Source organism: Lampris incognitus, chromosome 19, assembly GCF_029633865.1.
Source record: "Lampris incognitus isolate fLamInc1 chromosome 19, fLamInc1.hap2, whole genome shotgun sequence".
Lineage (NCBI taxonomy): Eukaryota > Metazoa > Chordata > Actinopteri > Lampriformes > Lampridae > Lampris > Lampris incognitus.
Genome location: NC_079229.1, coordinates 21,128,370 through 21,140,981, shown reverse-complemented (window position 1 = coordinate 21,140,981; position 12,612 = coordinate 21,128,370). Strand labels below are relative to the sequence as shown.

The 12,612-nt window shown below is 46.7% G+C and overlaps 1 protein-coding gene across 1 annotated transcript in view; it reads right to left on the bottom strand.

Moving 5' to 3' along the window:
* Positions 1–12,612, bottom strand: part of mpp7a (MAGUK p55 scaffold protein 7a) — a 148,833-nt gene that overhangs the window by 82,186 nt on the left and 54,035 nt on the right. Inside the window, exon 4 of the mRNA XM_056299186.1 lies at positions 8,855–8,973. Within this exon, the coding sequence (XP_056155161.1) occupies positions 8,855–8,973 (119 nt within the window). The remainder of the gene's footprint in view (positions 1–8,854; positions 8,974–12,612) is intronic.

The following is a 12,612-nucleotide window of genomic DNA, read 5'->3' as shown; positions in this document are numbered from 1 at the left end:
ACCTTCTACTGTTCAAGAGCTCCCAAAAATCTCCACCCTCTCACCCCAAGACTCCCTTGTCTGTTCCACTACCAGGCCGTAAAAGGACAGGGAGACAGCTCCAGTTACTTCATTTATCCCGAGCGAGAAAAAAAAAAAAGAAACGAAAAAAAAAGATGAAATGGAGAAGAGAGAGGTTGCCAGTGTCTACGACTCACTAACATACCACAGTCCCAGTGACATCTGCTTAGGTAGTTGCTCCACTGCCTCAGCTTACTTAGTTACTGTGGAATTTCTGCTCCACTCGGTGAGCGAACGCGAGATTGAAATGCTTTTATTTACAGCTCAGGACACTGTCCAAGCGTCTGTCCGTGACGCAGTGCCGTATTTTAAAGTCATTACCCCGCTTTTTACATAGCGCATTCTCTGTCCCCTGGTGAGGCAGCAATGCTGCTGGCAAGCGGCGGAGGTGGCCTGGTGGAAAAAAAGAAAGAAAAAAAAACATCAGCTGGACACGGCGAGGGACAGTGTGCTGCCAGCATGGAGGGCCTGGCGCGAACCACAGTGCAACTCCAGTACATACAGGTAAAACTAAAATGAAAAGTGTGAGGGGAAAAAAAAGGAAGAAAGAAGTGTGGCTTTCTTTGGAAATAAGGAAATAAGGCTAAAATAAGGAATTGATTGTAAATGTCTGAAACCGGGAGAGGTGAGCTCCCTGAAGAGCAGGCTTAGAAAAGATGAATGAATGCTTCCAAAAAAACACAGCTACAATAGAGCAGTGTGTGTCCCGTCCCCACCGAGGTCTCAGACCAGCTTGTGTTTACTCCCAGAAATACCCCACAGACTTAAAATATACACAGCAACACACACCAGGAAGAAAAGAAAAACACTAACATGGATAAAATCATGGATATGAATTGGAGGTGATGTTAATGTCTGAAATGGGAGAAGATCTCCAGAGAGGACAGGCAGAAGCAAAAACACAACATCCATCTTCATTATCCTCCGACATCAGCGCACTTACCGCTGCTGGGGATCACTGTTAAAGGTTATGGGATCAAAAGGTTGCCTTCCAGACTCTTCAGTACCATTGGTTAGAAAGCGAGTAGACATTTTAGGATACCACTGGTATCTGAAATCAAATGCCACTAATAGTATGACTAAATGCTATGACATGATCTTGGCACAGGCAGTGCCACAGACTTGTCTCAAGCCTGGGTCTCGTGAAGGTGAAGTCCGTGAAAGAAACGTCTTGCAAAAACCAATCCAGACACACCACAGTAATCAAAGTCTGGCACGGAGAGAGGGAGAGAGCGTGCAAGGGAGCGAGAGCCTGAAAGATGGAGAGGTGCGCTGATGGAGGGAGAAGGAGAGGTCTGGGAGATCACGGGGCTGGATAGTGTTCCTGCATGCTGAGGCTTCTGGATAACGTTCTCTGCCCAGAAATCCTCATGTCGGACAGGTTAGGGTTTAGCCTCTTTCTCCGCTCTCGTTTCCTCATCCGCCCATCGCAGCAGATCCAGTATCAGGACCAAGCTAATCCTCCCAGGTCCGAACACTCTCTTCCATGCAAAAAACTTTGTCAACTCGAGGTACTGTGCTGGCCTGACAGACCAGACCAAGTTTGGGAAGACAGATGGGGCAAGAAGGGTCTATGTGCACTGACAGATGTGAAAGGCTGCGACTGAAATAGCCGTCAGTTAGTGTGTTTACCCAAGAAGCAGCAGAAGAGCTGAGAGTCACTGTGTTGTACTTCACACAAAGCAGGTTGGTTTACAAAGTAGAGTCAGGTCCTGGACAGTTTGGCGTGGTTATAGAAAACGTTGAGAGATGACAGAGCCATAATTTATAACTCTGCCAAGGGCGCAACAGACTGAACCTGCTGGCAAAAATAACACTGACCAGGATTAAGCTAACCTTGAGTTTTGGAGAAATGACAACATTTATACAGCAACATTCTAAGATATGACTGCATCCACTCAACAATGCCAACAGTGGTTATGAAGTACACGTAAGTTCCACTATGGCAGGGAACTTTTCAATTGATTTCTTATTTTTTACAGTGCATTTTCCAATGACATTTCTCAAGCCCTAAAGCTAATTTTGCATGTTATTTTGAAGTAAAATGTAGCCAGCAAAGGGTGTCCGGGTAGTGTAGCGGTCTATTCTGCTGCCTACCAACACAGGGATCGCCAGTTCGAATCCCCGTGTTACCTCTGGCTTGGTCGGGCATCCCTACAGACACCATTGGCCGTGTCTGAGGGTGGGAAGCCGTTTTTGCTTAAGAAAAATAAAGCAATTAGCTCATAGTGTCAGGATCGTGCACCACAAAAGTTCATTAAGGGAGTTGAAGACAGTACTTGATACTTATCAACTAAAGCAAAGCAACGCAAAACAAACAAAAGAAAACAATCAACTAAAAAAATACATGGCTGCTTGAGGCAAACTGTGTCTGGACAATGGGATGATCCCAAAACAATAAGTGCAAGTACACTCATACACTCAGGTCTGTCAGCCAGAGGATTCAGACACACGTAAACTGCAGTGCCAACACACACGTCACCTTGCCTTGACCACGCTGCTACACACAGAGGTCTGGCGCCTGAGCCCCGAAAGTGTGCGCAACACACTCATCTCTGGTTTTGTTGTGGAAAACAGCTTATTAGGAACTGAGAGCAAATGTGGTATATGAGAGGACAGAGAGAAAGCGAGAGCAAAGGGGGGGGGCAGAGAGAGAGAGCGGGGGAGGGAGGCAGCGAGAGAGAGAGAGAGAGAGAGAGAGAGCGAGGGAGGGAGGGAGACAGACAGACAGACAGAGAGAGAGAAATATGGAGCGGAGGGTGAAAGTAATTGGGGTGGTAGAACCAGACACGACATTTCCTCCGATGAAAGGTGTAAGAGAGAGAGAGAGAGAGAGAGAGAGAGAGAGACTAAGAGTTGGGCAGCGGGCCAAATGTCCATGATAGCCATATCATTAAGTTAGAGGATAGATTTCCTCTTGGAGCTCTAGGAGAGGGACCCTGCTGCTCTCCCATGCAGACCCAGTTAATTCTGTACGGGTGACAGGGGACATGCACTGCTGCTGATTGTGTAGTGACAGAGCAAAACAGCATTAAGAAGAACAGTTACACAAGCACAACAGCTTCATGAAACACAGACAACCATCAGTGGCAATATACCATTAGCATTAGCATTGTTTAATTGCCACTCATTAAGCAGACAGAATAAAAACACTGAAAGCAATGGTCAAGTGGCATATATTACAACAAGCAACTCATTCAAGTGATTTATTGATGCTACAGGGTTTGAAAACAATATTAGGAATAGTTGTGGGCATAGTGCCAGGACAAATGCACGTCTTCTCGGATCAGACTGATTTGTCTACTTTCGAGGAAGTCAATTCAGAGTATAAATTTGGGTGGACAATCTTTTAAAACTACAGGTGAGCACTAGGCTAGACCAAGTCGCTTCAGGCAGTTTTCCTCCGACAAGGGAGCTGTAAATACAATATATGGCACTGTAACCTTACTTTCCATATTTTCTGCTCCGCTCCTATGCTCCATGTCCCATTAAGATTGGCTTCATATCGTATAGACCTTCTGGTTTCACTTTGAGTCCTTTTTTTTTTCACTGAATTACGAAAATGGAAATCGGGGTCGACCAGAGTGACCTGAAATAATGGCTGTGGGATCACTCCAGAGAGAGTTCCCTTGATTACTGATACAGACATCTGACTGATAGAATGGGGATCGGTGGATCGTTAAGACCTCTACTTATTTTCCTTCTCTCCATGTGCCCAAGGCACGGTTCAATTTATTGAGTTTTAAGGTTTTTCAGTAGTCAACAGGGCATGCTGTTGTCCGTCTACCTTGACGGGAGTTTCTTCCTCCTCTCCCCATCATAGCCCTGACGTGGTCTCATCCATCGCTTCTTTGTCTGGCTCCTCTGACTTAATTCAGAAGTGCTTGTTTGTGGATATTGAGCATGATCTTTCGACTTCACGCTGGGAAAGGCCATTAAACACTTGTGAAAATATTTTAAAGTCAGCCTAAGTGCTGAGTGTAATGTGATGAGGAAAGAAATTTATTTTGGATGCAACAGACATTTTCAAACCATAAATAATGACTAAGGCCGCTGTCAGAAAACACATTTTCTAGGAGCAAATGACAAGTTAAATTACTATAGCCAAATGCCGCACAACCCTCAATGACTTTTAATTTACTATCGCCACAGTAGCAAAGCCCTAACTTTTGCTCCGAGAAGAAAAATCTCTAAATGGGTCTAGGGAGTTGACTGACCGAGCTAGTCAGGAGGGGAGATGGCTATGAAGGTCACTTTTCCTTTAGGATGGAGGCTCCCTTATACAAAGCAGCCTGCAGGTGTTTACCCACCTCCCCGCAAGGGCTTCGGTTCCCCTGAAATAATAAATATGGACCTTAGAGGGGACCAGGGTGCAGGACGTGCTAACCACAGACAGTACGAGTGGATCTCTAAGGTCGTATAGGCTTACAGGCTGAGCCATGCACCAGAGACGATTAGCCATTTTTTATTGCTGCACATAGAGTGCGGGGCTTAAAGGGCTCAGAGAAAGGAACTGCAGCACAGCGAGAGGTTTCAAACAATTTCCTCATAGGGGATCTCCCTTGGTACTAAGGAGCAGCAGGGGGGGGGGTAATGTAAGATAGAGTTGTGAGGTGTAGAAAGTCAAGATAAAAACCTATACAGCGACAAACACTGTAGGTCTCAACATCTGGACTACATGGCACTCGGTGCAGTTATGCTGAGCCCAGAATCTGCGGAGCGAGCACCGTCCAGACCGTCTGAAAATGAATCCATTCATCAAAAACAAAAACAATGCCAGAGCATAAAAACCAGTGGAAATGTTCTATTTATATACCAGCTTCAGCTTGGACACATTTACGTGTTTTTAAAGGGTTTAAGCAATGAGAAAAAAACCCCAACAACTAGCCCACTAAAATCGAGCTAGGTAACCCAGAGGGCACGCGCCAAGCCTATTAGGCTCTAACTAGAGCAAAATTGAAAGGAGAACTCACTGACCACAAACAAGACGGCCTCGGGGCCCAGCTGAGGGCCTGCTGACAGAAAGTTGGTCCTAAAAGAGCCCCACACCTGAGGCAGGTGGAAATTGTACGTTGTATTATATTTCCTGTGGCTTTTCGTTGAGGAGGCTGTTGGCAGTGGAACAGTGAGTAGCGGCGGATTTATAGAAAGCACACTCGAGTAACTCCCTTTAATTGAAAGGAGGGGAGCTGTCTGTGCCGTTTTAGCTACGATAGCTATACGCATGCAGACACTGGCTCGATGCTGGGCCGATGAAAAGCCACGCTGAAAGACGATATCAGAAAATATTTGTTTCATCTCAGTGACATAATCGGATTAGGAGGGACGCGAGAGGCCGTCCCGACTGTCTGGTGAGGGCAGCTGAGGAGAGACGGGGAGGGAGAGGTGTCTGGTTTAAGTCTTTGGTAGGCCTGAATTCTCTTCCCTTCCTTCGTCTCTCCCGAGTTTCTGTCTCCGACACCTCCTCCTCTGTTCCTTCTCTCTCTCTAGACAGACTGACCAGCAACTGATGCTCCAGAATTACCCAGGTGAGGCCTGAGCGTTTCCATATGAGTAACCTAGGCTGCTGGACTTGTCAGATTAACTGGATGTGTGTGTTTTCTCTCTGCTGTTTAGCCTCTCCAAAAGTATCAGCTTCACAGCCTCGTGGAATAGAAAGTGGAATCTGTGGCGGTTTGGTGATGGGGCTCGAAGGAAGGGGACTATTAAGGTTTTATTAATGGCGTGTCACTGACGTTAGCCATGTTCACCTGTCTGACTACTGCTGTAAGGCGAGATGGTTGTTCTGTACTCTTGTGTGTCTCCTTGTCTGCCCGTCTCTCCATTTGGCTCACCAGCTGACAGGCCGGCTCACATTTAGGTACTGGGTAGAAAGCAGAGGAAACACACAGTTCTGCCTGTCTCGAGTTGGCTCAGGCACCCCCCTCCACTTATGCCTCCATGCTAACAATAAGAGACGCTAAAAGCAGCTCGGTTTCCTTTAACTAAAGCGAGCGGAAGAATGGTAAAATAGGTAGGATAAACAGCTTCGTCTTAATGGAATTCAAATGTGGCACTTTGATGTCGCTTTGACATATATGATCATTTCCCAGCTCTGAGGTTTTCCCACAGTTCAACTTTAATGGAGGTATATATTCCACCACAGTAGGGATACCAAGTTGGGTTGCATTAGCCTGAGGACCTTAGCGGATATCTATTAAAGTGCAGCTGATGTGGGCCACAGTGAGAGAGCCACCCGGTATCTGAATGGCACGTCATCAAAGTGATGGCATTTCATTTTGGGATCCATTTATGTACCATACCGCTCGTTTCGAACGGACAGATGCACCAAGACATTGGCACAGACAGACATAAACTGCAGAGCCATGAAACGTCAGGTCTTGACAATCCCCGAGTTCATTAATCGGTTGGCTCTTTTCCCAAAGTGCTTGAAAAAGTAGACGGGCGGATGGAGGAGAAGAAGGAAATTAATTTCAAGCTGCCCTGGCCCTTTTCCCATATGTACTATCACAGCAGCATTTGATTCCATTGCATGTCTTTACACATTTTCTGCCCAATCAAACCTCTGCTCGGGCTGCAGATCTTTTCCAGAATCCAGTTGCTGTTCCTATCACAAAGTACTATCGAGCCAGTTGCAATATTCTTGCATACATAACCTTATTTAACTGGGAATTGAATATTGACTGTGGATGATGATTAGTTTTTTCTTATTTCATTCCATACCTATCATTACCTAATTCCTCTCTTATTTGCTGAGTAACATATTTAGCTATTTTTACATTTTTAGGAATACAGATACCCCTCCATGGGTATATTTAATACACATCGGGTTTTTTCTTCGACCTTGTGCTCAGGTTGTTCTCAGTCTGTACGTTGAGCATCCATCCAAGAACAACCCAATAAATTGAGATCCTTTTGAACACTATATGGATTAGCTATAATCAGTGGCGGTTAGAAGACCAGGTGAGGAATCCACCCACATGACTGTATAAACATCACAGAAACATAATGCCACCTCCATTAGCATCACTATCTGTCCCACGGTGCACTGTGTTTTCTTTGGGGCCGACGGGAACAGGCCTCTGAACGTGCAGTCCTACCCATCATTATCTGCGTTACAGAGCTCCTTATTCTCCGGCCATCCATAACAATCCAGGCATCAAATGAAACCCTTCTGGTTTCCTCAAGTCTCGACCTCCAGTCTTTACTTCAGCATCTGAGGTATGCCGTAATTTTGGGCGCTTTTACACGCTCATGCTGGCAAGTTACGGCCCTGGATCCTGAACAAACACGCCAACATGGAGTAGATTTCTTTAGAGGGAAGGGGAATGAAAATTATGTCAATTTTTCTCCTTCGATCGTCTCCATGACAGAAGGGCTACTGCAGCAGAGAGACCACCAACGAGGGGAACTATATCATGCGAGCACAGGAAAAAAGCGTGGTACCCTTGTAAAATAGAGAGGAGGTGGAAACAGAACAGATAAACATCCCATAATCACATGTTGCTGTAGCCATCAGACAACTAAACAAAGTAGCCTAAACCAATGTCAGACGCACTTTCATCTGCAGCGACATCCCAAAGGAAGAGCTGAATGTGGCAAATACACAAGTGCGGGGCGTCCAGGTAGGGTGGCGGCTATTCCGTTGCCTACCAACATGGGGATCGCCGGTTCGAATCCCTGTGTTACCTCTGGCTTGGTCGTGCATCCCTACAGACACAATTGGCCGTGTCTGCGGGTGGAAAGCCAGGTGTGGGTATGTGTCCTGGTCGCTGCACTAGCGCCTCCTCTGGTCAGTTGGGGCGCCTGTTCAGGGGGGAGGGGGAACTGGGGGGAATAGCGTGATCCTCCCATGCGCTACGTCCCCCTGGTGAAACTCCTCGCTGTCAGGTGATATGAAGCAGCTGGCGACTCCACACGTATCGGAGGGGGCATGTGGTAGTTTGTGGTAGTCTCCCCGGATCGGCAGAGAGGGTGGAGCAATGACCGGGATGGCTTGGAAGAGCAGGGAAATTGGCCAAGTACAATTGGGGAGAAAAAAAAAAGGGGGGGGTGGGAATCCCCAGAAAAAAACAAAACAAAAAAAACCCCACAAGTGTGATTTTGCTGCTGAAATGAACAACAAACAGTGCAACATACCAAACTGTCTCCAAGTCCATTTCAATTTCATAGAGAAGGATGGGAGGCTGCAGGTTGCCGACTGCAGACTGGATGCACAGTGAAGTCGAGGTTAGGGCAGAGGACAGACAGACGACATGTGGTTCACTCATTAGCACCGTCTGTCTGCGAGAGCATAAAGATATCAAGTGTGCTCATCTTCTCCTCACACTCCACTGCTATCTGGTTTAACAAGCAGGAACTGGGCCACGGACCCAGAGTCGGTTTACTCTTCACCTTCACGACGACAGAGAGTGAGACAGAAGATACGGGTGGGTAAACCGTCTTGGCATGACCAAAACCTCTGTAACGCATGAATGCGGTTAGAAGGAAGTGTAAAATGAAGTGAAGAACAGTCAGCGAGGCCTTGAATTCAGCACATAAAACGTGTCATGTATGCGTGCGCATAGGGAAGACAGACACTGAAGCAAGAGGGAAGAGAGACAGAGGCTAACGAAAGACAACCACAAATCTTCAACCAAAGAAAGCAAAACAGCAGGGGGGAACAAAAAGCCCACAGGTGCTCTGATAAAATAAAAAAAAAAAACCACGCATAGTCCACATACCACCACAGACGGGGAACCTGAAAAGGAAGAGATGGATTTTTTTTTTTTGGCTTGTTTTTGTTTTATTTTACCTTGACCAGTGAGTGGAGGCTCCTCTCTCCGAACATGTTCTGGAGGAAGGTGCTGTCCTCGAGGCGGCTGACATGGGGCTGGAGCTGGGAGGGCAGGGCCGCCAGCAGCTCATACAGACCTGCAGAGGAGGAAAAGGAAACAGGATTGGAATATTAAAGAGAGCCCTGTGTGTGCACACACACACACACACACACACACACACACACACACACACACACACACACACACACACACACACACACACACACACACACACACGGGTAATAAGGTCAAGACAAGCACAAGAGATGAGTGTATTCACATGCACACATTGAAAATACTTGAAAATATATTTACCACAGGCTACTGACTTGGATATGCACAAACACACATTTATGGATGCATGTTCCAACTCTCTCTCTCTCTCTCTCTGACACACACACACACACACACACGGGAGGTAATAAGCCATTTCCCCTAACAGCCTTTGCTTCCTGCAATTGTCCAAGCCTTTCCTGTTGTTCGAAGAACGTCCCAAATCGGGGATTGTTCCAAAAACTCAATTTAAGGCCATGCTATATTCCAGCTGGGGATCCAGCTAAAAGCCAAGCTCTCGCCTTACCGCTTCCCTGGATGTAAAACATACAATTTCTTGCATGTTTTACATCCAGTTCACTTGTGTTTACTACGCAAAAAGGTTTTGGTGGAGGTAGTCGATATAAATGTTGAACATCCCAGTTTGGGCATCTGCAGAGATTTTCTTATTCTCTCTGAACTGAACCGAACCTAGCCAGTCTGCAAAGTCCAATAGTCCCGAAACAAACTAAACTTTAAAATGAAATGAAATAAGCAGACCTGGCTCCGTACCAACCGTAGCTCACAAGTACAGGAGTTGTTGGAGCTCATACAACATCGCCCCCCTAGTACAACGCCGCAGTGTCAAACCGGTCTGCCGGGGACGGAGAGTGAAACATGGTGTGTGCAGATCGGGAATCCCATAGCTCCGTCTGAATTCCTTTAGCGCTACACACGCCGAAATCCACAAGGCCTTGAGGGACTTAACTCACAGGGCTTAAAAAAGAATGAATATTTTAAATTCAATTTAAAGAAAGCCAGACTAGGGAGCTGATGGTTTCAAGATTAAGTGGAGGGGAGGTGGAGAGCTCAGAAAGAGCACAAACCCAGCAAGTGGCTGTGGGCCGTCCAAACACAACAGTGTCCTGGAGCACAGATGACAAAGAGAGGGAGCAGATTCTCCTTGTTTATTACTTTGTTCCGGTCCTTAGGGCTGGCCATGATTTCCTCAGATAGCGGGTAGATTTAAAAGGTCAAGCCCTGTTATCGCATTAGAAGAAGGTCCTTCAGACAGAAAATGTTCAAAACCTGTTTGAACAATTGAGCTGAGCGTTTCCCCGTCATTCACAGAGACCTCAACATCAGTCACAACCGACCCACTGATCTGTCCAAACAAACCCTAACCACTCCGAGGGCTCTTGAACTGTCTTTCCACACACACACACACACACACACACACACACACACACACACACACACACACACACGCGCACATGCACACACACAACAGACAGACAGACAGATAGAGAGAGACAGATAGACAGAGCGACAGAGAAGAGACAGACAGTCAGTCAGACAGACAGAGAGAAAGAGAGAGCCCAAGACAGAGACAGAAAGACACAGAGAGACAGACAGCAAGACAGAGAGAGCGAGAGAGAGAGAGCGAGAGCCCAAGACAGAAAGACACGGAGACAGACAGAAAGACAGAGAGAGTGAGAGAGAGCCAGATAAAGAGAGAGCGAGTGAGAGAGACAAACACACACACACACTTACACACACACACACAGCATGAGATAGACACAGACAGACACGGACAGCGACAGAGAGAGACAGACAGACAGAGACAGACTGGTTAACGTTGTCGCTCGCGGTGCAGGAGATACGGGTTCGCGCTGCGGCGGTTCCCGGGCTGCCCCCCGAATTTGCTATGACATTAAGTATTTTGTATCATATGTTATTAATGCTTTGGCAAGATGAGAATGCTTGTCATGCCAATAAAGCAAATTTGAATTTGACAGACAGAGAGTGAGAGAGAAGAGAGAGAGCGCAAGACAGACAGGCTGACAGAGCAAGAGAGAGAGCGAGAGGAGAGAGCCAGAGAAAAAGAAAGAGAGAGCGACACACACACACACACACACACACACACACACACACACACACACACACACACACACACACACACACACACACACACACACAGAGTTGGGCTGTAGGGAGAGACAGCACCACAGAGACAAGACCAAGAAACTTGGATAACCTATGGATGTAAATGAGTGATTGAATAACAATGATATTTGTTGTCTGGGTGACTTGTTGAAAAAGCTGGCATTGTTGACTGGGCAATTGAACGAGTGACTGACTGGTGGGGTATAAGAAAACACTGCATCAATTCCGCAGATTACACACAAAGAGACGTGGTAGCCGCATATTGAGACGTTTTCTTTACGACATTTTTCTAAAATTCTGACAAAATACTGCAGTGTTCGTAGTATCATAATACACCAATATAATCGTGACTCTTGTATGGTGATATGGTGATACAAATCACCATAAATCAAGCACGGTGGCCCAGTGTTGCCTCACTGCAATAAGGTCCTGGGTTCGAACCCCAGGCCGTGCCAGGTCCTTTCTGTGTGGGGTTTGCATGTTCTCCCCGTGTCTGCATGGGTTTCCTCTGGCTGCTCCGGTTTCCTCCCACCACCATCAAAAAGTCACGCATGTTAAGGTGAATACTCCTGTCTGTGCCCCTGAGCAAGGCAATGGAAAGAAGAACTGGGGTTGGTCCTCGAGTGCTGCACTGCTCCTATACAAGCGGATGGGTTAAATGCAGAGAACAAATTTCATTGTAACCTGTACAAAGATTAAATGAAGTGGCTTTCTTCTTCTTGCTCGTCTCATAATGCCATATCCTTGCCAGTACACAGCCTTACTGACTGACTCACTGACTTCGCCATCAGCTATGGCTGGTTAGGTGGGGCCGTAGCCATATTCACAGGCTGCCTGACTGAGTTCACATCAGCAGCTTTTGTCTAGCTGCTGCTGCAAGTCAAGTGAGACCGACTGACTGATAGACTGAGTGTTATCTGCCACTCCCAGCCCTCTGGTTTCCATTTAGAGGTGGTTTGGGGTTTTGGGTCTCAGAGAACTCAGAGCAGACACACAAAATATATGGAGACCATATCCTGGGCCGTTGTTTTCTCACCAACGCCACTCCTGTGTCGTGTTAACGCCTCACTGTTAGTTCTGCACTCGAGAGGTTGTATGTGGATGTGAATGAGTGGTAGAAGAGTAGCAGTGTGTGTGTGTGTGTGTGTGTGTGTGTGTGTTTGGGGGAGTGCATAGGGAGTAAAGGGAGAGTAATAAAGATGAGAAAGAGTCTTTGAGCAAGAGATTTTACACACACCACATGTTTGTCAAACTCGTGACTGAAGCTCGCAGGGTTTGATTCAGACCTGGCGTGTGATCATGTCCGGTCTGTATCTGATTCACCGATACCTGGTTCTGTGGGCCTAACCATCAGAAATACTCTCAAGTTCAGCTAACACAAGCTCCAGGTCTGCATAAGGGAAAGATGGTCCACTCAATCATTTGCAGCTCAGAACATCACATATAAAAAAAAAGAGGAAGATTTAAAGGGACATGGGATGAGGTGAAGGGGTGTGGGAGGGGAGCTGGAGCGGGAACAGGAGAGATGTGGAAAAGA